This window comes from Pan troglodytes, chromosome 16 (assembly GCF_028858775.2).
Source record: "Pan troglodytes isolate AG18354 chromosome 16, NHGRI_mPanTro3-v2.0_pri, whole genome shotgun sequence".
Lineage (NCBI taxonomy): Eukaryota > Metazoa > Chordata > Mammalia > Primates > Hominidae > Pan > Pan troglodytes.
In genome coordinates, this window is record NC_072414.2 from 12,271,074 (window position 1) to 12,296,393 (window position 25,320).

At 45.4% G+C, this 25,320-nt stretch overlaps 1 protein-coding gene across 14 annotated transcripts in view; it reads right to left on the reverse strand.

Moving 5' to 3' along the window:
* Positions 1-20,020, reverse strand: part of TUBGCP5 (tubulin gamma complex component 5) — a 47,583-nt gene extending 27,563 nt beyond the window's left edge. For 2 of the 14 annotated variants that reach the window (XM_016927735.2, XM_016927729.2), the window contains exons 1-11: positions 19,768-19,964; positions 17,468-17,521; positions 17,264-17,372; positions 13,099-13,195; positions 12,316-12,395; positions 11,257-11,392; positions 7,579-7,696; positions 6,504-6,593; positions 5,122-5,215; positions 4,328-4,574; positions 2,342-2,544 (exon numbers count right to left, since the gene is read on the reverse strand). In XM_016927735.2, coding sequence (XP_016783224.1) covers positions 2,342-2,544; positions 4,328-4,574; positions 5,122-5,215; positions 6,504-6,593; positions 7,579-7,696; positions 11,257-11,392; positions 12,316-12,395; positions 13,099-13,195; positions 17,264-17,372; positions 17,468-17,521; positions 19,768-19,913 — 1,374 coding nt within the window. In that variant the 5' untranslated portion in view covers positions 19,914-19,964. Of the gene's footprint in view, positions 1-2,341; positions 2,545-4,327; positions 4,575-5,121; positions 5,216-6,503; positions 6,594-7,578; positions 7,697-11,256; positions 11,393-12,315; positions 12,396-13,098; positions 13,196-17,263; positions 17,373-17,467; positions 17,522-19,228; positions 19,259-19,352; positions 19,390-19,767 lie in introns of those variants that run through there. The other 12 variants (XM_063794616.1, XM_063794617.1, XM_024349088.3 and 9 more) reach the window with 12 other exon arrangements.
* Positions 20,021-25,320: the final 5,300 nt, after the last annotated feature.

A 25,320-nucleotide genomic window follows, 5' to 3' on the forward strand; every position in this document is an offset into this window, starting at 1 on the left:
TCTACTAAAAATACAAAAATTAGCTGGGCATGGTGACACGCGCCTGTAGTCCTGGCTACTTGGGAGGCTGAGGGAGGAGAATTGCTTGAATCTGGCAGGTGGAGGCTGCAATGAGCCAAGATCGTGCCACTACACTCCAGCCTGGCAACAGAGTGACACTGTCTCAAAACAAAAAGAAAAAAAAAAGAAAAAAGAAAAACTCACCTAAATATGGGATGATCATATTGTTTGTAGTCCAGACTGGGAAACTTGAGAGTGAAAGTGACACAGAGGCAGCAGGTGTATCCTGAGATAGCCCAGGCAAGCGAACAAGGTTTCCCTATCTAAATCCTATTACTAGCAAAGCATCCATTAAGAATGAGGAAATTGGCTGGGCATGGTGGCTCACACCTGTAACCCCAGCACTTTGGGAGGCTGAGGTGGGCAGATCACAAGGTCAGGAGTTTGAGACCAGCCTGGCCAATATGGTGAAACTCCATCTCTATTAAAAAAAAATACAGCTGGGTGTGGTGGCTCATGCCTGTAATCCCAGCACTTTGGAAGGCCGAGGTGGGCGGATCAGGAGGTCAGGAGCTCGAGACCAGCCTGGCCAACACGGTGAAACCCTATCTCTATTAAAAATACAAAAATTAGATGGGCATGGTGGTGGGCGCCTGTAATCCCAGGTACTCAGGAGGCTAAGGCAGGAGAATAGTTTGAACCCAGGAGGCGGAGGTTGCAGTGAGCCAAGATCACGACACTGCACTCCAGCCTGGGCGACAGGGCGAGACTCCATCTCAAACAAAAAACAAAAAAACCCCCCAAAAAATTAGCCGGGCATGGTGATGTGCGCCTGTAGTCCCAGCTACTCAGGGGGCTGAGGCAGAAGAATCGCTTGAACCTGGGAGGTGGAGGTTGCAGTGAGCCAAGATCATGCGACTGCACTCCAGCCTGGCAACAGAGCAAGACTACGTCTCAAAAAAAAAAAAAAAAGAAAAAAAAAAAAAAAAAGAAATATGGTATTAAATTGGTGTGAAAAAAAGTTATACCAACAAACTAGAAAATACACCTAATGTACATACCCAAATAAGACTGTAGCATTCTAAATTACAGCCTCTAGTTAGATTTTTATTTTTAAATCTATATATTGTTTGAGACAGGGTCTTGCTCTGTTACCCAAGCTGGAGTGCAGTGGCACAAACATGGCTCACTGCAGCCTTGACCTTCCACACTCAAGCCATCTTCCTGCCTTAGCCTCTCGAGTACCTGGGACCATAGGCATGTGCCTCCAGAGCTGGCTACCTTTTTTGAGACAGAGTCTTGCTCTATTGCCCAGGCTGGAGTGTAGTGGTGTGATCTCGGCTCACTGCATCCTCCCGGGTTCAAGCGATTCTCCTGCCTCAGCCTCCTGAGTAGCTGGGATGACAGGTGTTCGCCACCACACTAGGCTAATGTTTGTATTTTTAGTAGAGACGGGGTTTCACCATGTTGGCCAGGCTGGTCTCGAATTCCTGGTGTCAGCACACCTGGCTACTTTAAAAATTTTTTGTAGAGACAGGGTCTCAGTATGTTGCCCAGGCTGGTCTCAAATTCCTGGGCTCAAGTGATCCTCTCACCTCAGACTCATATGTAGCTGGGACTACAGGCGTGAGCCACTATGCATGGCCTAGATTTGTATTTTTTAAAATACAATATAAAATATATAACATAAAATTTATCATCCTAACTGTATATTTTAGAAAATTTTAATTTAACTAATTTTTTAAAGACAGAGTCTTACTATGTTGCCTAGGCAAGTCTCAAACTCCTGGGCTCAATCAATCCTCCTGCCTCGGCCTCCCAAAGTGTTGGGATTACAGGCACGAGCCACTGTGCCTGACCCTCACCATTTTTAAGTTCAGAGGTTTTAAGTACATTCATATCGTTGTGACAAATCTCCAGAACTTTTTCATGTTATAAAACTGAAACTCTGTACCCATTAAACAACAGCTCCCCATTCCCCAGCCCTTGGTAACCAGCATTCCACTTTGTTTCTGTGGATGTGTCTACTTCAGCTATCTCATGTCATGTTAGTTACATGTTAGTGTTTATGTAAGAAAGCATTATTGTAAATATCTATACACATCAGGTAGGTACTTCTCACAGCTTGCCTTGTCCTTGCCTCATCCTTCTGAGGATCTTGGCAATTAGAGCTGAAAAGCCAGTTTCCTACAGCCTTAAATTTGGAAGTTAATTTAAAAACTCTGAACTGTCTGACGAGTCATCATTCAAGTATCACTTAACAAAGAACTACCATCAGCTGTCTATCACTCCTCTGCTGTGCAGCATGGAGTCACACATTTTAGGCAGAAGTCTCACTTACGGTTTGCTCAGAGGCTTCTCCAACATTGTCATATTCAAGAATGGCCTTGTACAGGGTGTTAAGCAGGTGAGAGGCCCGGACGACATTTCGAGTATCAGGTGGAACTTCTGCTACTCCAGTACTAAACACTTTGTGCAGAACCTTGAGCTGAGACAATCGAGGTGCCAACTTGTCCACCACTATTGCAAGAGTTATTGTAGTATCTGCAAATATCAATAAATCAAACTCAACAGCAAGGAAAAATATATGCATCTAAAATGTGACATAAATGCTGGCAAATCACCAGGCTTATGGACAGGCAGGGCAAAATGGAGGACGGTGGATTTTAATCTCACACCACAAGGACCTAATTTCCCTAAGGAAGAACTCCTGCAAGTCACAGAGAAAAAGACAACTCAGCAGAAAAATAATGTATAAAGGAACTGACAGTTCATAAAAAAGGAATGATGAGTGATTCTAAAACATACAGAAAGTCACTTGACCTTACTTATAATAAAAGAATGCAAATTAAAATTACACTAGGTAAAACAAAACACCTCCCAATGGGCTAATGTTACAGAGAGGGGTGAGGGAGGCTGTGCCTACAAAGGGCTGCACAAGCAAGCTCCTGGGAGGCGATGGCACAGCTGTGATCTGAACATGGAAGTGGCTATGTGGAGCTAGACATGTGATAAACTATACATGAAGATACCACATCCACCCCTGTTCAAAGCAAGTTCCTGAGACACTGGTGAAACCATGTCAGGTCTGCAGTTTGGCTAATGTGCTGTGTCAATGTCTGTTTCCCAGTTTTGACCATGTACTGTCACTATGTAAGGTTTTACCACTGGGGGAAGCAAGGTCATGGGAACACAGGGCCTCTCTGTACTGTTTTTTGTGGTAGTTCAAAATGAAATTTAAGGGGAAAAAAGCTACATGGGTTACCATTTTACAGCTGTCATACTGGTGAAGACCAAAACGTCTGGTAACACACAGATGGCAAGAAGTGTGAGGAAACAGGTATTCATCTACATGGCTCACAACAGTAAAAATGTATTTACCTATACCTCCCCATAAAGTGGCAAAACTTAGGAAAATCACACATGACCCAGCAATTTCATATATAAGAACCTACCCCACATGGTCAGATGCAGTATAATCCCAGCTTACGCCTGTAATCCCAGCATTTTGGGAGGCCAAGGTGGTCAACATGGTGAAAGCCTGTCTCTATTGAAAATACAAAAATTAGCTGGGGATGGTGGCAGGTGCCTGTAATCAGTTACTCGGGAGGCTGAGGCATGAAAATCACTTGAACCCAGGAGGCGGAGCTTGCAGTGAGCAGAGATTGCGCCACTGCACTCCAGCCTAGGTAACAGAGCGACACTCCGTCTCAAATGAAAAAAAAAAAGAACCTACCCTACAGATAACTCACTGCCTGTGTACGATAATGGATATGTAGAAGTGATTACCACTGCAGCACTACTGGCAATAGCAAAAGCCTGGGAACAACCTAAATCCATTAAGGAGATTGGGCTATGATACGACCATATGATGAAACACTCAATTTGTAAAAAGGAAAACAGAAGCTCTTCATATATGTATGGTATTATCCTCAAAATTTAAACTAGAAAAATTTGAAGAGAGCAGTGTAATGACTGCTAGGTATGCGTATATGTATATGTACTGCTCATGTATGTTGAAACTCTTTCTGGAAGGATGCGTAAGAAGCCAAGGACCTGGCTGTCTCTGGAGAGGAGAACTGACTGGCTGGGGTACTGGTGCAGGAAGAATAATTTAGATTTTTCATTCTAAATCTTCTGTAGTTTTTTGACTTTTAGAGATATGAATGGCTTAAAAATATAAATTTAAAATAATTTTAAAAATGAAGCATTCACGAGAACTACTTATTTGCTAGGCAACTTTCAAATCTTATATAATGAAAACTCTAAATGGCATTCAAATTATGAGTTACGTGTAGTATGAGTAAAGATGAAGAACATTTAATACCATTATTGATGATGCACTTCTCAATTTCTGCAAGTTCCTCTTTGAAACTAATGAAATATTTGTACAGGGCCCACATGAAAGCCTGGTAGGTTCTAAAGGGAGCTTCAGTTGACTTCTTAGGAACAGACCCACTTCCAGGCAGCATGCTCTCAGAACTGTGTCCCATGACTTCATCAATGAACTCCTGCAGTCGAAACACAACCTGGCCATATGCTGCTATTTGTTCCAGCACAGATCGTAAACAGCTCTACAACAGAAGCAAACTGCAATTATTCAAAGGTGGTCTTCTGTAAACATTCAAATTCATTTCCCTCTCGCTGTAAAATACTTCTTTTGCAATTGTTTTAAACAGTATGTTTAGTAGAAGACAAAGTAGTAATATGATTAATATTTATAATTTTATACACAAAGGAAAAAGTGAACAATAATTTCAACAGACTAGAGAATTATGGCTTATATTTTTAAAAACATACATAATTACGTAAATGTACTTAAAGCAAAACAAAATTACAGTATATAACTTTCACAATACAGAATGACAAATAAAAAGCAGAAAATGCAAATTGAAATTAAATATGTTCCAAACAATATTAAGGAATCCTCTAAGTACTATAAAGATGCACAACTCAGTTTTTCTTTTTGGATATTAAATATTTTTAAGTTAGCTTTTTTTTGCATGTGAGGAAGCAAGAACGAGTTCAATAGCAATTTTAATATTGTAAAATGTTCTAAAATTATATTACTAGTTTACATAAATCCTATTTCTTAAATTACCATAAATACAAATAACTTACATGTGTTAAATGAGTTACTATAATATTGTTTCTCACAGTTACCTTCCCATCTATCAACTGAAATATAAAGAGCTTTTTCACTCCTGAAAGTAACCTGAAATGAGATTAAAAAAAGACGAGTGTACTTTAAGTCTAGAAAAATATTCATGACAGTATGCCCAGGACATTTTTTTTTTTTTGACAGGGACTCACTTTGTCACCCACCCAGGCTGGAGTGCAGCAGCATGATCACAGCTCACTGGAGCCACAACCTCCTGGGTTCAAGTGATTCTGCAGCCTCAGCCTCTCCAGCAGCTGGGACTACAGGTGCATGTCACCATGCCTGGCTAATTTTTGCATTTTTTGTAGATATGGGGTTTCACCATGTTGCCCAGGCTGGTCTCGAACTCCTGGGCTCAAGTGATCCACCTGCCTTGGCCTCCCACAGCGCTGGGATTACAGGTGTGAGCCACCATGCCCCACCTCAGGAAATTTTAATTAAATATTCAGAATTAGGGGCAAAAAGGTCAGATAATAAGAAAATGGAAGACATCAATCTTTTCATCTGATTACCCTAAGACTCAAGATATTTCAACATCATCTTAGAGAAGTCCAAAACATGTTGTCAAAGCATCTCCCCCATATACTTGACGACCCAAAGAGATCTTCCTATTTCTAAGAATGTGAGCATGTCAATATCATACTTTATGGTGAGAGCACCAGGACTTGGAATTTCAGTAGTAACAGCACCATGTGCCGCATTAGATGCCTGGCTTCCAGGTACAAGCACAGGCCCTCATTGATATACTCCGCCTATTAAGAATAGTCAGTAGCTGCCGGCATGGTGGCTCACGCCTGTAATCCCAGCACTTTGGGAGGCCAAGGTGGGCGGATCATGAGGTCAGGAGATCTAGACCATCCTGGCTAACATGGTGAAACCCGTCTCTACTAAACAAGTAAAAATTAGCCGGGTGTGGTGGTGGGTTCCTGTAGTCCCAGCTACTCGGGAGGCTGAGGCAGGAGAATGGCATGAACCCGGGAGGTGAAGCTTGCAGTGAGCTGAGATAGAGCTACTGCACTCCAGCCTGGGCAAGAGAGTGAGACTCCGTCTCAAAAAAAAAAAAAAAAAAAAAAAAAGTCAGTAGCAAATCTTGCTTTGAACTCAGGTGTTAAAGAAGAGATGGGCTAACCTAAGTAAATCATATGCTAAATTATTTAAAATGAAAATGAAGTATATATCAAACTCTCTCAATCTCCACAGTCAAATCTGGTCCGAACTTCACACCTAATGAACCTTTTCTAATTTGCATGTGAAAATGCTTGAAAAGTTTCCTTTAATAAAAGTTTTTGCTTCTCAGTAATCAAGTCTCATAAAGACTATTAATTAAATAAATATTTCTTACCATAGGGTTTCCCGAATAACCTGAGTCTCAGTAACCAAAACCCTGTCATCTGGAACATACAATGGATCACTGCTGTACAAGTGTTGGTCCCTATGAGACAGCAAACATAAATGTCAATAGAAAGGTTTCTAAGTAAGTAAATAACTTATCTCAAAGAATATTTGCAATTTAGTGCTAACTTAAGTAGCAATCAACTAACAAGTATACATAATAAATGGCTTAAATGCCCCCTATATTTTCATGTCAATCAGAATACTCTGAGAAACACTTTCAGAACAATTACAATTGTTACGTTTATTGCTGATTTAGGCAAATGTTTACAACTATGTAATGTTGTTTTCTGGAAAACAAGATGTGTATTTTTGCAGTAAGTATACCAAAACAGAAATCAAATAATGCCCTAATATATACCAATCCATTTACATTGAAATTAACAACAAAAAATGGAAACAGAGACTATAATTAAATAATACTATAATTTAATGATTTTCAATAACAAATAATTAAAAACTATTCAACTAAAATTTTCAACACCAGCCAGGTGTGCTGGCTCACGCCTGTAATTCCAGCACTTTGGGAGGCCGAGGCAGGTGGATCACTTGAGGACAGGAGTTCAACACCAGCCTGGCCAACATGGTAAAACCCCATCTCCGCTAAAAATATAAAAATTAGCTGGGCATGGTGGCGTGCACCTATAATCCCAGCTACTTGGGAGGCTGAAGGACGACAATTGCTGGAACCCGGGAGGCAGATGTTACAGTGAGCCATGATTACGCCACTGCACTCCAGCCAGGGTGACAGAGCGAGACTTTGTCTCCCCCTGCAAAAAAAAGTAAAATAAAATAAAAAATAAAAAATTAGTTGAGTGAGGTCAAGACTGCAGTGAGCTGAGATCTCACCACTGCACTGCAGTCTGGGCAACGAGAGTGAGAATCTGTCTCCAAAAAAAAAAGAATTGTCAAAACAAAAACAAGTTTAAATTTCAGGGAAGAACTTAAGTCACAAATCAAAGCCCAATGTTTAAACATCAAAGTTTCTTCTATCATCACATTAAATGAAAACTTTAGCTTCTTACCAGACAGCAGCTAAATTAGAGTGCAAATGTAAACTATGAGGAAACTGGGAGGGCCTGGCTGTCCAGTACTGATGGACCACATGATGTTCCAGCCAGCTTCGGTCATCTGGCTCATCTGCTTGAAAGAAATGTAATCAGTTTGAGTTAACAACAACAAAATACTGGGTCACAATACCTGGACTTACAGCTCCATTCAAACGTATAGTTGAAAACGGCTTTTTAAAACTAAAAGCTACCTAACATTTATGTATATATGATTATTTTAAACCACATATATCTGCTGGGTTCTATGGCTCACACATATAATCCCAGCCCTTTGGGAAGCCAGGGCGGGATGACCACTTGAATCCAGGAGTTCAAGACCAGCCTGGGCAACAAAGTATGACCCCCATCTCCACGAAAAATACAAAAAAATTAGCCAGGGATGGTGGCATGTGCTTGTTCTCGGGAGGCTGACACGAGAGGGGACTGGTTGAGCCAAGAGGTTGAGGCTGCAGTGAGCTGAGATCATGCCACTACGCTCCAGCCTGGGTGACACAGTGAGACCCTATCTCAAAAAACAAAGTAAAATAAAATAAAACCACACATATAGAAACACATACTAAATTTAATTAAATGTAACTGACTAGAAAGTAAAAAAAAAAAAAATTGCCACATACATAAAAAGATATAAATGGTATGTGTTAATTGTCCAATAACCATTAAGGAAACTGAAACGGTAACTGAAGACCTTCCCAACCACTCTCAAAGTCTCGGGACTGGTGCTAAATTTTGAAGGATTAGATAACCTCTATCTTATACAAGTTGTTTGAAAAAGCAGAAAAAGAGAAAGCCACCTAACATTTTATGAGTCTGATATAACAGTGATGCTTTAAACTAGACAAAGACAGGATACATGTAATTCATCAAAGAATAAAGTGAAAAATCCTACATTAAAAAAGAGCTAACCTGCTGGGCTCGGTGGCTCACACCTGCAATCCCAGCCTGGGCTGGTCTCAAACATAGTGACACCTCATCTCTACAAAAAAGTAACAAAGTTAGCTGGGTGTGGTGGCATGCACTGGAAGTCCCAGCTTCTTAGGAGGCTGAGGTGGGAGGATACTTTGAGCCCAGGAGGTTGAGGCTGGAGTGAGCTGTGATCACGCTACTGCACTCCAGCCTGGGTGACAGAGCAGGACCCGGTCTTAAAAAACAAAAAAAAGCAAATCCAAAATTGAATCCGATCTAAAAATGTACTAAAAAATAACATGATCAAGCAAGTTTAGGTGAAGAATTCAAGGATAATTCAACATCAGAAAATCTATCGATGCATTATTAGGATAAAAGAGAAAAGTTATGAGATTATCTCACGGATAAATAGTAGCATTTAATAAAAATTCAACATTTATTCATGATTAAAGACTTCTAGAAAAAAAAAGTAATAGAAGGAAATTGTCTTAATTTGATAAAGGCCACATACCCTGAACTGATACCAAACAACCATCACACTTAACAGAGGAGTTTCAGGTATAACCCCCCTTAGGATGAGACCTAGTCATCCAGGAAGCCCACTCCCATGAGCTGTTGCTTCTGCTACAGACTAGAGGGTTGGGCTGCTGGGCCAGAAAAGAGATTTGATCATGTCACAGAGAAGATACAGGCATAAGAACTAGCAGGAAGAATAAAACCATCAATATTCGCAGATGATACTAATCATCTATATAAGAAACCAAATGAATCAACAAACTATTATGAGAATTCAGTAAAAATGCTGCATATAAGGACAACTTACAGAAAGCAGTATTATTTCTTCTACATCAGGAATAAACAAAAGAGGCAACATTCACAAAAATAAAAACTATAACATATGTAGAAATTAACAAATGAACACTCGAGATGTTTAAAAAAATTTCCAAACTCTAGTAAAAAAGATAAAAAATTACGATAAATGTAGCTATTATTATGTTAAGGCAATCAAGCCTCCCCAAATTAGATCTATAAGTTCTCTGCAATCCCAATAAAAACTCCAGCTGGATTTTTTTTTTTATTTTTTTTGAGATAAAGTTTTGCTGTTGTTGCCCAGGCTGGAGTGCAATGGTGTGATCTTGGCTCTCTGCAATCTCTACCTGCTGGGTTCAAGCGATTCTCCTGCTTCAGACTCCCAAGTAGCTGGGATTACAGGCATGCGCCACTATGCCCAGCTAATTTTGTATTTTTAGTAGACGTGGGGTTTCACCATGTTGATCAGGCTGGTCTTGAACTCCTGACCTCAAGTGATACACCCAGCTCAGCCTCCCAAAGTGCTGGGATTACAGGCGTAAGCCACTGCACCTGGCCTTTTTTTTCTTTAAAGTTTACCATCCTGCTTCTAAAATGTCTATAGAAGAATAAAAGTTCACAAATAGCTAAGCCAATTTTGAAAAAGAGCAGTGATTCACATCTGTAATCCCCGCACTTTGGGAGGCAGAGACGGGTGGATGAGTTGAGGTCAGGAATTTGAGACCAGCCTGGCCAACATGGTGAAACCCTGTCTCTACTAAAAATACAAAAATTAGCTGAGTGTGGTACACGCCTGTAACCCCAGCTACTTGGGAAGCTGAGGCAGGAGAATTGTTTGAACCTGGGAGATGGAGTTTGCAGTGAGGTGAGATCATGCTACTGTACCATAGCCTGGGCGACAGAGTGAGACTCCGTCTCAAATAAAAGGGGTGGGGGGGAAGAGCAAAGTGGGCTGGGCATGGTGGCTCACATCTGTAATCCCAGCACTTTGGGAGGCAGAGGCGGAGTAATTGCTTGAGTCTAGGAGTTTGAGACTAGCCTGGGCAACATGGTGAAACCCTGTGTCTACAAAAAATACAAAAATTAACTGGGTATGGTGGCACTCACCTGTAGTTCCAGCTACTCAGGAGGCTGAGGTGGGAGGATCGCTTGAGGCCAGGAGGCAGAGGTTGCAGTGAGCTAAGATTGTGCCACTGCACTCTAGCCTGGGAAACAGAGTGAGACCCTTGTCTCCAAAAAAAAAAGAGAAGGAGCCAAGTGATTTTCCTGCCTCAGCCTCCCAAGTAGCTGAAAGGAAACTTGCCATCTATGTATTAAGACATAATACTACAAAGCCACACAAATAAAAAAGTCTGTCTGTTTCTGGGTCACACTGACACCAAGTGCACAGATTAGAAAGTCCGGAATAAATGCAGCTGTCCCTCAGTATCCAATGGGGATTGGTTGCAGGAATGCTGCAGACACCAAAATCTGCAGGTGCTCAAGTCCCTGATATAAAATGGCATAGTATTTGCATATAACCTATGCATACCCTCCCTTATACTTTTTTATTTTTTTTTTTTGAGACAGGGTCTCGCTCTGTTGCCAGAGCTGGAGTGCAGTGGCACAATCTTAGCAAAATCAGTCCTTCTCCAATTAAAAAAAAAAAAAAAAAAGGAAGCATTTACAGCTGAGAAAGTTCTCAGAAGTATAGGAAAAAAATTACAAAATTACACTCTACATGTATGAATTCAACATTAATTCTATAGTACTACTACTTAAGCATCATAGAAAACATTACTAATGGTTTTAAAAATTGGTTTTATAAGGATGGTAGAGCTTAGCCAATACCTTGATTACATGGAACTGATCTCAAAGTTTGCCTTTCCTTCTAGGGAATTTGTCTATTAGAAAATGCCAGCACCTCGTAACACATAATACCTTTCCAACTGATACAAGGATCCAGTTTTCTGTTTTGATCTTGTTCTTCTAACGGTGTCCTGTCTACCTGAATTCCAGAGTCCTCTCTGCTTAAGGGCTGTTGATCATTTTCCTCTTCACTTTCTTCAGACCAATTCTGATTTAAAAAAGAGATACACTTTAGCTTTACAGAGTATAACACTTAAAGCTATTTACATTAAAAGACTAAGAAAACTTTGAAGCAAAAACTTTGAAGCAACATGGAACAGAAAAACAAATTTTTTTTTCCTAAATCTCTTGGAAGTGCCTATTATAGGAATGGAAATATGATTACTACTTTTTCTTTTTTTCTATAATGTTGAAATAATAAGGAATGGAATTATTTTTTGTGGCAAAAAGTCCCAAGATCACAGGTCCTTAAGGGATACTTGTACTCACCCCTTTTAACTTCTTTTTTTTTTTTTTTTGAGACAGAGTCTCTCGCTTTGTCATCCAGGTTGGAGTGCAATAGCACGATCTCAGCTCATTGCAACCTCCACCTCCTGTGTTCAAGAGATTCTCGTGCCTGAGCCTCCTGAGTAGCTGGGATTACAGGCGTGTACCACCACACCCAGCTACTTTTTTGTATTCTTAGTTGACGGGGTTTCACTATGTTGCCCAGGCTGCTCTCGAACTCCTGGCCTCAAGTGATCCGCCTACCTCAGCCTCCCACAATGCTGGGACTACAGGTGTGAGCCACCAAGCCCAGACAACTTTTTTAGAATTTATTTTTTAAAAATAGACACAAGATCTCGCTATGTTGCCCAGGCTGGTCTCAAATTCCTAGGCTCAAGCAATCCTCCTGCCTCTCGAAAGTGCTGAGATTACAGATGTGAGCCACCATGCCCGGCCCCTTTTAACTTCTTACCACTAATGATTTGGTGCGAAATCCTAATCAGGCTTCCATAATAAATGACTCTAGCTTAGTGAAGAGTGTTCCTGTTTTAGCTAAGTTGACCTAGGGTGGAAAGACCCATGAAAATCATCTATTATCACCTGGAGTGTATTTCAATTTTCAATAGCAAAACTACTACCACTTACTGGTGTGTCCATGTATGGACCAATGTCCATTTCTTCACCTTCCATCAAGTATTTTCCCCAGTCGAAATCATCTTTCTTTTCTAAAATGTAACAGAAGAACTTCATCGGCTTTATTATACCTATCTTTGAAAAAAAACCTCAAAACTAAGGAAAAAAGACTAACAAGACTCAAAATAAAATACTCAGGAAATAAAAATTTAAAAATATTGAAACATTTAATAGATTGATATTCTAAAACATTTTACATTTTAATTAACTCATTCTCAAAGGTGAGTGTTCTCTTTCTACAGCTGAAGGTAGTTTGTAAAGTTAGAACGAATACAGTCATCCCTCAATATCTGAGGGGAATTGGTTCCAGGAGGTACACCACCCTCCGCAATGCTCAAGGCTGACAGAAAATGATGTAGTATGTGCACATAACCTAAATACATCCTGCTGTATACTTTAAATAATCTCTAGATTACTTATAATACCTAATATCATGTAAATGCTATGTAAATAGTTTTTTTAAAAATTGTATTATTTTAGACTGTTGTATTATTATTTATTTATTTAGAATATTTTTGATCTGTAGTTGATTGAATCTGTGGGTCTGGAACCTGAGAATATAGAGGGCTGACAGCATTTTAAATAAAATTTTACAATTGTGATAGCATCTAAAGCAATAGAAATACTTTAGTTTCACAAATTTTTAGAAGTTTCAATAAAACTCAGTGTTTAGTAACTAAGTAATCAAACAATTTCTCTTTTACTTCTCATATGTTAAGGCATCTAGTAACATACCCACTTCTTTATTTCTTGGTGTCTCCACATAACTGCTGTTTGAAGGAGAGTCTGACAGACACAGAAGAAGAGACAGTATGGAATAATGTGCATCTGTCTTTAAAACAAAAAAAAGAACATAAATCTCTGAGGTTGGGAAATGCTTTCTACACCAGATTGAGTAAAGATAACTCCATGACAGTTATGTCCCCAATTTTTTTCCTGGTTTGAGAAAACATGAGTTATACCTAAATAATCCTTAACCTTCAAACTTCTTCATAGCTCAAATGCATACACATAAGGAACCTCAAAGCCAGCTGAAATCTGAGTTCTATATTTCTAACAAGTATAAGATCTGAGTGGATGACAGCTTTTTATTTCTAAAACGAAGGAAATGTCTTTAGAGTATAACATTATGGTTAAAAATTATTCTCCTGTGGCAATATGTATCATGAAGCTTAAACATGCCTGATAGTTTAACTAAGATGTATATTTTACTTAACCAGTCCCCTATTAATGAAATTTAGATTTTTTTCCCAATCTTTTGCTATCACAAACTTATGTTGTTTCATATTTTTTCCCCCCGAGATGGATTTTCGCTCTGTCGCCCAGGCTGGAGTGCAACAGTGCAATCTCAGCTCACCGCAACCTCCGCCTCCCCTGGTTCAAGCGATTCTCCTGTCTCAGCCTCCCGAGTAGCTGGGATTACAGGTACGCGCCACCACGCCCGGGTAACTTTTGTATTTTTAGTAGAGATGGGGTTTCACCATGTTGGCCAGGATGGTCTCGAACTCCTGACCTCGTGATCTGCCCACCTTGGCCTCCCAAAGTACTGGGATTACAGGCATGGGCCACTACACTTGGCTGTTGTTTCACAATTATAAGAGTTTATCTGTATAATAAATTCCTAAAAAGTGAAACGCTAAGTCAAAGAGTGTTTGCATTTGGAATTTTGAGAAATAATGTCAAAATATATTCCATACAGGTAATACAAATATACATACGCATAGAATTACCTGTTTCCCACACCTTTTATTAATCAGATCGGTGAAAAACATTATCTCAGTGTTGCTTTAATTTGCATTTATCTTATCTTATGAAATGGTAGGCACTTTTCCATAAGCTTAAAATTACTGATTTTCCTTTATTGGGTATTACTCTCCTCTGTTCAAGTTTCTATTTGATTGCCAGTCTTTTCTTATTTATATGATTGATTTTTAAATTGGGATATTAGCTGTGTGGGAACGCATTAACTCAGCAAGCCTGAATTGCCAAAGCCTTCAGCATCCCCCGAAAGGGCTTATTTTCATGAATAAGCCTCGGCCAGCTTGCGGTAACTGAGCTCTTGAAATATCTGAACTGGCAAATGTGTTCTGTATGCTCAGATCTTGAACCATGTTGTACTAGTCTGTTTAGATAGTTTGCGCAAACAGTGTGACTGAAGGTGAACACCTGCTTTCCTTTGAAGGCTCTGGAACTTCAGTAATTGTGGTCAGTCACACAGGTCCTATGCCTAAGAGATAAGCCCCCAATAAAAGCCCCAGAGTCCTGGGCTCAGGTGTCCAGGTAGACAACACTGGCCACCTGACAGTATGTCAGAAGAGACAGAGCAAGCATCCAAACCAGACTCAAATATGGCAGGGATGTTGGAATTATCAGACCGGGAATTGAAAACAACTATGATTAATATGCTAAGAGTGCTAATGAAAAATGTGGATAACAAGGAAGAACAGATCAGAAATATAAGTGGTGAGATGGAAACTCTAAGAAAGAATCGAAGTGTTCCAAATGAAAAATAAAGTGTCAGAAATGAAGAATGCTTTTGATGGGCTCACCCAGTAGACTGGCATGAGCTTGAAAATATATCAACAGAGCAGGCCGGGGTGGCTCACGCCTGTAATCCCAGCACTTCTGGAACCAAGGTGGGCAGATCACTTGAGGTCAGGAGTTCGAGACTACCCTGGCCATGGCGAAACCTCGTCTCTACTAAAAATACAAAAATTAGCCGGGCGTGGTGGTGTACGCTTGTAATCCCAGTTACTTGGGAGGCTGAGGCTGCAGTGAGCTGAGATTGCACCATTGCATTCCAGCCTTGGCAACAGAGCAAGATTCCGTCTCAAAAAACAAACAAACAAACAAACAAAAAAGACATTGAAAACAGGAAACAATAATAAAAACGGCAAAACCAAAAACTGATTCGCTGAAGATCAATAACATTAATAAATCTCTAGACATACTAACCACAAAAAAAGAGAGAGTATACATACATTATTAAAATCAGAAAATAAAGAGGGGTCATCACTACTGATCCCACAGACATTAAAAGGATAATAAAGAAGCTCGGCATGGTGGCTCATGCCTGTAATCCCAGCACTTTGGGAGGCCAAGGCAGGGGGATTGCTTGAGGTCAAAAGTTCGGGACCAGCCTGGCCAACATGGTGAAACCCTGTCTCTACTAAAAATACAAAAAATTAGCTGGGCATGGTGGTGGGCACCTGTAATCCCAGCTACTCAGGAGGCTGAGGCAGGAGAATCACTTGAATCTGGGAAGTGGGGGTTGCAATGAGTCAAGACTGCACCACTGCACTCCAAGCCTGGGCGACAAAGTGACACTCAGTCTTAAAAAAAAAAAAAAAAAAAAAAGTGTGAAGTTATTGCTACACCACACAGCAATCCCCAACCGTTTTGGCACCAGGGACTGGTTTTGTGGAAGACAATTTTTCCATGGACTGTTGGGTGGGGGTTGGTTTCAGGATGAAACTGTTCCACCTCAGATCATTAGGCATTAGATTGTCATAAGGAGCATGCAACCTAGATCCCTCAAATGTGCAGTTCACAATGGGGTTTGCTCTCCTATGAGAATCTAATGCCACCGCTGATCTGACAGGAGGTGGAGCTCAGGCAGTCATCCTCACTCACCCCACTGCACCTCCTGCCATGCAGCCCGGTTCCTAGCAGGCACATATTGGTACTCGTCCACCATGTGGGGGTTGGGGACCTCTGCCATAACAAACACATCCAAGATGCCACATAGCAAGAGAAAAGGATAACCAATCCCACCTTGTGTAAGTGGGTGGGGGCTGTGGACAGAGAGGGGATAGTGAAGCAGACAAGACTGCACAGCCTTACTGATTCCCTCAACAAACATGCACTGTCCACTGTGCTCTAGGTGTCCGGGAACAAATCACAGAGCCCTATGCCTGTAAAATGTGCATTTTAAAGGGGGAGACAAGAAAGGAACTATAAAGAATTGAAAAACATAGCATGTGTGGAGACAGTGCCTGAGTTTAGTATTAAAACGTGAGTTTCCTCAGGCAGGAGAAAGGGAAAGAACTATGTAGGCACAAGATGTGTCACAGCAGAGCTAGGGAATGTGGTCCCACTGTGTTCAGGGAACCCACAGCTGTTTCCATATGCTTGCCATCCTTGGTTTGACCTCTAGGGGGCTACAGACTCAGCAGCTAAGGTCAGCCATGTGGGCTCTGCTTGCTTATGTGACCCACCCCCAGTAAAAATGCTGGTCACCAAGGCTCAGCCGAGTGGCCCTGGGGGGAGTGGAGGGTAATACTTTGCACATGTTGTCATATACTGTTACTGAGAGAATTAACTGCATCCCCAGGTGACTCCACTGGGAAGGAACATTTGGACATGCGTGCCTAGCTTCTCCTAGACTTTGCTCTAAGCACCTTTTCCCTTTGGTGATTTTAATCTGTATCCTTTCACTGTAATAAACTATTAACAGTGAGGATAACAGCTTTTGTTTTTTTAAGTTCTGTGAATCCTTTGAGCAAATCATTATGCCAAAAGGTGGTCTTGGGGAATCCCGCAAACAATATGAAAGTATACCAGGCATCTAGTAAGCATCTACAGACAGTCACTGCCAAGTGCTGAGAAACCATTTGAAAGTTTTGAGATATCCAAACAATGCTACTATTTGTATCAATCTCTGATCTCTCTTTCCTTAGTAGGACTGAGGTGAAAAAATGATTAAAAACAAGCTCTTTCTTTCATCACAAACTGAGGCTTATCTGGTTTGATGGCAATATTTAAGTAAATTTCCAAGAGATCCTGTTAGCCAGTAGATAATACTAAAATAGAATGTTTAAACAGTAACTGAAACAAATTGACGATAATCAGATAGGAAACAGTAAAATACACAATGGAGATCTCATAATTGAAGGCATACCTTTATTTCCTTTATACTGGGAAGTGGTGCATTTAGAAATTCCTCCGTTAATCTCTTCCAACTAGCAGCTTTGCTAAGATCAGAATGAATGACAAATTTTTCATAAATTCTAAAATATAAAAAAAATGATTATAAAGCTATCTTAAAAAGATCTATAAGAAAATACATATATTTCTGGATGTGTATATATACACACTGACTTACCCTTCGATTGTTTTTTCTATTTTGTGGCTGTTGACATCCAAGAAACGATGAAATCTATTAAAGACAAAATGCAATTCTTATGCCAACTCTGTCACACAGGTAAGTGAACTCATCTCATGGCCCTCCACATCCCCCATATGCTCTGTACTCAGCTACACATTTCCAGAATGGAGTGTACCTTGTCCTCCGTTACCTCCACCATCAGGCAGGCAAATAATCACTGTGTCCGAGACTGTGCAAGCATCCTTTCTCCAGCACACAGGTGCTTCCTGACCCTCCCAACCTTGTCCTCTGGCTCCTCTGTCTTCCCATAAGCCCCTGTATCTAAGTCCAGCTGAACACATTCTACATCAGGTGGTCCCAACCTTTTTATGCCATAGTGAGGCCCGGTGAAGCCTAAGGACCCCTTCTCTGAATAACATTTTTAAAGCCAAAAAATAAATACAAAGGAATCCCATTATACTGAGATACAGTTGTCAAATATTTAAAGAAGCTTAAGATATGGCAAGAAATGTTATTTATGAAAGTATTAAATAACAAGATTTAGCAGTAGGTCCAATTAACTACCATTAAAGTAACAGTAAACAACATTTACAAATATCTACAACTCTGATGTGAAAACAGTATGCGATTTCTACTGGTGATAAAGTCATAGGTAGGCTAATACTGCTATGGTTTGCTGCCTTCATTCATAATAGAAGGAGATGCTACTTTTCAGTTAGAGAAAAGTGAGCTTGCTCACTGCAAGCTCCGCCTCCTGGGTTCACGCCATTCTCCTGCCTCAGCCTCCCGAGTAGCTGGGACTACAGGCGCCCGCCACCACGCCCGGCTAATTTTTTGTACTTTTAGTAGAGACCGGGTTTCACCGTGTTAGCCAGGATAGTCTCGATCTCCTGACCTCGTGATCCACCCACCTCGGCCTCCTGAAGTGCTGGGATTACAGGCGTGAGCCACCGCGCCCAGTCCACAATTTTCAAGAATGTAAACATGAACTATTCATTTTTCTGATGGTTTAAAGCATCATAAAATTACAGCACAGCCTATGCAACTAATGTATATGTACATAGCATAGCCTATGCAAAAAATGTTTTCCATTTTTTAGTATCAAAGCGAGCAATCTATACTTAAATAAAATTACACTACTGAAAAACACATGATTCTAGGCCAGTAAATGGGTGAATGGAACACCACTTTACCTATTATAATTTAGTTCCTGAAATCTGTGAATGAAAATAGTAATCTCCAACGTCTCTCCCAGCTCTAAAATGATGACAATCTGCCTACTGTCATTTAGAAATATTAGTAGAAAAATAACTTGGATTTCAGCATTTAAGTTTCTGTATTGTATAACCTATTTCACACATTGTTTATTTTTATAAGTTACATTTAAGAATTCAGTTTATTACTTCAGAAACTTGGCATGGTTTAAAAGAATCTGAAAGCCCCGTATTCCTATTATAAGCCAACTAGACACTTTATGGCTATGATCATTAAGGTAACTAAGATTACGGATTTTGAAAAACTGTTCATTATTCAAGAAGATTTTTACTGAAATTAAACAGGTAGAATATTAACATTAACATTCTTTTAGTAATGATTTCATTATGGATAATGATTCTAAAAGTATTAATTTACATCTCCCATAAAGAAAAATAGGAGATCTCACTTTACGTAAATATCTAAATTCTGTAAGTCTTTAAAAATTAGTTACAAGAGAAACTGCATTAGAAATTGTATTAGGTTACTTAGCGTGCTACGTGCCAGGAGCTGTGCAGAGATGCAGCATTCTAGCTGGAGTGGAAGTGGAGGAGACAGTAATGACAGGTTAAATCAGTGTCATGACACGCGTTTTGGAAAAAGGAGAGCAGGGTGAGAGAGATCTTACACTGGGCAGACCAGGGAGCAGGAGTCAGTGAGAATACAATCTCTTTAATTAAAAAAAAAAAAAATTATAAAGATGGAGTTGCTACGTTGCCCAAGCTGGCCTGGAGTCCCGCCTGGGCCTCCCAGAGCGCTGGGGTTGCAGGCGCGCGCGCCGGCCGGCAAGAAACCCAGTTCACGCTTTCCCCGTGACGATCAGGACGCGTCCCGGGTAACACGCCGTGGGGTGCGCAGGGCACCGCGCCGAGAGCGCTGGCCGGCGGGGAGCAGGCGGCGGCAGGGCCTGCGAAGGCTCCCTGAGGCCGCGCCCGCCTCCGCCCCATGCCCTGCCCCAGCGCGCCCCGACCCCGGGCTGCGCCGGACCCACGCGCGGGCTCCGGGCTGTGGCCGGGAACCCGCCCGCGCGCCGTGCCCCACACCTGAAGTTGGACCAGGCGAAGTTTAGGGCGAGCTGGAAGTTGGGGTCTGCCTCGTCCTGGAGGCCGGCGACACCCCGGACGAGCTCCCGCACGTCGCGCTCCTGCTGCGCGTCCACCCGACTCCACGGTGGCCCGTGCCGCGCCATGTTCCGCGCTCCTGCAGCGCGCGTCTAACGAATTGGTGCTTGTCGCGCGAGAGTTCGGGCTCCTGCCGCAGTCGCCTCCGGAGCTGGCGGCTTTCTCGCGAGAGTTCGCGCTCCCGTGCCGGGCGACTTGCAAGCTGGCCGCTATTCTCGCGACAGTTCGAGCTCCCGCTGTGGAGGGTACTGCCTGGCGCTGTCCCGTGGTGGGGAATGGAGTGCGCATTTTCTGGTTGCCCGACGGTACGTTTTCTACTGTACTCAGAGTTAGCTGGTGTCATCGTGAATCAGATACATTAGGGTGTCTGGCCGACCTCGGTGACAGTCAATGATTTTGAGAGCAGCCCATTAGTTACCCGGTCAGCAAATGCATTGGGACCCGCCTTTCCAGGAACCCTGAACTGCTTAGCTGCTGAACCCTCCCGGCCCTGCAGCTTCTTCCTCCAGTAATGGTCCCTGCGGATCTCCGTGCCCCATCCACACAACACAATCACGCTACACACATCCATGCTACACAACCAGCATCAGCGAAGCAGCTGTCCCGACCCGCTAGCAGTCCCTGCTGGCCCTTGCCTCGCCTGTTCCTCAGGGGCGGCTTGGGGGACTTCATAACCCCACCTGGCCAGAGGTGCTGGCGGGGGGAACTTCATAAATGTCACCTGGCCAGAGGTGGTGGGGGAGATTTCATAACCCCACCTGGCCAGAGGTGCTGGGGGGACTTCATAACCACACCTGGCCAGAGGTGCCGGGAGGACTTCATAACCACACCTGGCCAGAGGTGCTGGGGGGACATCATAACCTCACCTGGCCAGAGGTGCTGGGGGGTATCATAATCCACCTGGCCAGAGGTGCTGAGGGGCCATCATAACCCCACCTGGCCGGAGGTGCTGGGGGGCGGGGGGAACTTCATAACCCCACCTGGCCAGAGGTGCTGGGGGTGACTTCATAAATGTCACCTGGCCAGAGGTGCTGGGGGGGACTTCATAACCACACCTGGCCAGAGGTGCTGAGGGGTATCATAATCCCACCTGTCCAGAGATGCTGGGGGGACATCATAACCCCACCTGGCCAGAGGTGCTGTGGGGCCATCATAACCCCAGCTGGCCGGAGGTGCTGGGGGGCGGGGGGAGCTTCATAACCCCACCTGGCCAGAGGTGTTGGGGGTGACTTCATAAATGTCACCTGGCCAGAGGTGGTGGGGGAGATTTCATAACCCCACCTGGCCAGAGGTGCTGGGGGGGACTTCATAACCACACCTGGCCAGAGGTGCCAGGAGGACTTCATAACCCCACCTGGCCAGAGGTGCTGGGGGACATCATAACCTCACCTGGCCAGAGGTGCTGGGGGGTATCATAATCCCACCTGGCCAGAGATGCTGGGGGGACATCATAACCCCACCTGGCCGGAGGTGCTGGGGGGCGGGGAGAACTTCATAACCCCACCTGGCCAGAGGTGCTGGTGGTGACTTCATAAATGTCACCTGGCCAGAGGTGCTGGGGGGACATCATAACCTCACCTGGCCAGAGGTGCTGGGGGGTATCATAATCCCACCTGGCCAGAGGTGCTGTGGGGCCATCATAACCCCACCTGGCCGGAGGTGCTGGGGGGCAGGGGGAACTTCATAACCCCACCTGGCCAGAGGTGCTGGGGTTGACTTCATAAATGTCACCTGGCCAGAGGTGCTGGGGGGGATTTCATAACCCCACCTGGCCAGAGGTGCTGGGGGGACATCATAACCTCACCTGGACAGAGGTGCTGGGGGGTTATCATAATCCCACCTGGCCAGAGATGCTGGGGGGACATCATAACCCCACCTGGCCAGAGGTGCTGTGGGGCCATCATAACCCCACCTGGCCGGAGGTGCTTGGGGGCGGGGGGAACTTCATAACCCCACCTGGCCAGAGGTGCTGGGGGTGACTTCATAAATGTCACCTGGCCAGAGGTGCTGGGGGGATTTCATAACCCCACCTGGCCAGAGGTGCTGGGGGGACATCATAACCTCACCTGGACAGAGGTGCTGGGGGGTTATCATAATCCCACCTGGCCAGAGATGCTGGGGGGACATCATAACCCCACCTGGCCAGAGGTGCTGTGGGGCCATCATAACCCCACCTGGCCGGAGGTGCTGGGGGGCGGGGGGAACTTCATAACCCCACCTGGCCAGAAGTGCTGGGGGTGACTTCATAAATGTCAGCTGGCCAGAGGTGCTGGGGGGGATTTCATAACCCCACCTGGCCAGAGGTGCCGGGGGTACTTCATAACCCCACCTGGCCAGAGGTGCTGGGGGGACATCATAACCTCACCTGGCCAGAGGTGCTGGGGGGTATCATAATCCCACCTGGCCAGAGGTGCTGGGGGGACATCATAACCCCACCTGGCCGGAGGTGCTGGGGGGCGGGGGGAGCTTCATAACCCCACCTGGCCAGAGGTGCTGGGGGTGACTTCATAAATGTCACCTGGCCAGAGGTGCTGGGGGGATTTCATAACCCCACCTGGCCAGAGGTGCTGGGGGGGACTTCATAACCACACCTGGCCAGAGGTGCTGAGGGGTATCATAATCCCACCTGTCTAGAGATGCTGGGGGGACATCATAACCCCACCTGGCCAGAGGTGCTGTGGGGCCATCATAACCCCAGCTGGCCGGAGGTGCTGGGGGGCGGGGGGAGCTTCATAACCCCACCTGGCCAGAGGTGTTGGGGGTGACTTCATAAATGTCACCTGGCCAGAGGTGGTGGGGGAGATTTCATAACCCCACCTGGCCAGAGGTGCTGGGGGGGACTTCATAACCACACCTGGCCAGAGGTGCCAGGAGGACTTCATAACCCCACCTGGCCAGAGGTGCTGGGGGACATCATAACCTCACCTGGCCAGAGGTGCTGGGGGGTATCATAATCCCACCTGGCCAGAGGTGCTGTGGGGCCATCATAACCCCACCTGGCCGGAGGTGCTGGGGGGCGGGGGGAACTTCATAACCCCACCTGGCCAGAGGTGCTGGGGGTGACTTCATAAATGTCACCTGGCCAGAGGTGCTGGGGGGATTTCATAACCCCACCTGGCCAGAGGTGCTGGGGGGACATCATAACCTCACCTGGACAGAGGTGCTGGGGGGTTATCATAATCCCACCTGGCCAGAGATGCTGGGGGGACATCATAACCCCACCTGGCCAGAGGTGCTGTGGGGCCATCATAACCCCACCTGGCCGGAGGTGCTGGGGGGCGGGGGGAACTTCATAACCCCACCTGGCCAGAAGTGCTGGGGGTGACTTCATAAATGTCACCTGGCCAGAGGTGCTGGGGGGGATTTCATAACCCCACCTGGCCAGAGGTGCCGGGGGTACTTCATAACCCCACCTGGCCAGAGGTGCTGGGGGGACATCATAACCTCACCTGGCCAGAGGTGCTGGGGGGGTATCATAATCCCACCTGGCCAGAGGTGCTGGGGGGACATCATAACCCCACCTGGCCGGAGGTGCTGGGGGGCGGGGGGAGCTTCATAACCCCACCTGGCCAGAGGTGCTGGGGGTGACTTCATAAATGTCACCTGGCCAGAGGTGCTGGGGGGATTTCATAACCCCACCTGGCCAGAGGTGCTGGGGGGGACTTCATAACCACACCTGGCCAGAGGTGCTGAGGGGTATCATAATCCCACCTGTCCAGAGATGCTGGGGGGACATCATAACCCCACCTGGCCAGAGGTGCTGTGGGGCCATCATAACCCCAGCTGGCCGGAGGTGCTGGGGGGCGGGGGGAGCTTCATAACCCCACCTGGCCAGAGGTGTTGGGGGTGACTTCATAAATGTCACCTGGCCAGAGGTGGTGGGGGAGATTTCATAACCCCACCTGGCCAGAGGTGCTGGGGGGGACTTCATAACCACACCTGGCCAGAGGTGCCGGGAGGACTTCATAACCCCACCTGGCCAGAGGTGCTGGGGGACATCATAACCTCACCTGGCCAGAGGTGCTGGGGGGTATCATAATCCCACCTGGCCAGAGATGCTGGGGGGACATCATAACCCACCTGGCCGGAGGTGCTGGGGGGCGGGGGGAACTTCATAACCCCACCTGGCCAGAGGTGCTGGGGGTGACTTCATAAATGTCACTTGGCCAGAGGTGCTGGGGGGACATCATAACCTCACCTGGCCAGAGGTGCTGGGGGGTATCATAATCCCACCTAGCCAGAGGTGCTGTGGGGCCATCATAACCCCACCTGGCCGGAGGTGCTGGGCGGCAGGGGGAACTTCATAACCCCACCTGGCCAGAGGTGCTGGGGTTGACTTCATAAATGTCACCTGGCCAGAGGTGCTGGGGGGGATTTCATAACCCCACCTGGCCAGAGGTGCTGGGGGGACATCATAACCTCACCTGGACAGAGGTGCTGGGGGGTTATCATAATCCCACCTGGCCAGAGATGCTGGGGGGACATCATAACCCCACCTGGCCAGAGGTGCAGTGGGGCCATCATAACCCCACCTGGCCGGAGGTGCTGGGGGGCGGGGGGAACTTCATAACCCCACCTGGCCAGAGGTGCTGGGGGTGACTTCATAAATGTCACCTGGCCAGAGGTGCTGGGGGGGATTTCATAACCCCACCTGGCCAGAGGTGCCGGGGGTACTTCATAACCCCACCTGGCCAGAGGTGCTGGGGGGACATCATAACCTCACCTGGCCAGAGGTGCTGGGGGGGTATCATAATCCCACCTGGCCAGAGGTGCTGGGGGGACATCATAACCCCACCTGGCCGGAGGTGCTGGGGGGCGGGGGGAACTTCATAACCCCACCTGGCCAGAGGTGCTGGGGGTGACTTCATAAATGTCACCTGGCCAGAGGTGCTGGGGGGGATTTCATAACCCCACCTGGCCAGAGGTGCCGGGGGTACTTCATAACCCCACCTGGCCAGAGGTGCTGGGGGGACATCATAACCTCACCTGGCCAGAGGTGCCGGGGGTACTTCATAACCCCACCTGGCCAGAGGTGCTGGGGGGACATCATAACCTCACCTGGCCAGAGGTGCTGGGGGGGGTATCATAATCCCACCTGGCCAGAGGTGCTGGGGGGACATCATAACCCCACCTGGCTGGAGGTGCTGGGGGGCGGGGGGAACTTCTTAACCCCACTTGGCCAGAGGTGCTGGGGGTGACTTCATAAATGTCACCTGGCCAGAGGTGCTGGGGGGGACATCATAACCTCACCTGGCCAGAGGTGCCGGGAGGACTTCATAACCACACCTGGCCAGAGGTGCTGGGGGGACATCATAACCTCACCTGGCCAGAGGTGCTGGGGGTGGGTATTATAACCCCACCTGGCCAGAGGTGCTGTGGGGGGGGACTTCATAACCACACCTGGCCAGAGGTGCCGGGGGGACTTCATAACCCCACGTGGCCAGAGGTGCCGGGGGGACATCATAACCACACCTG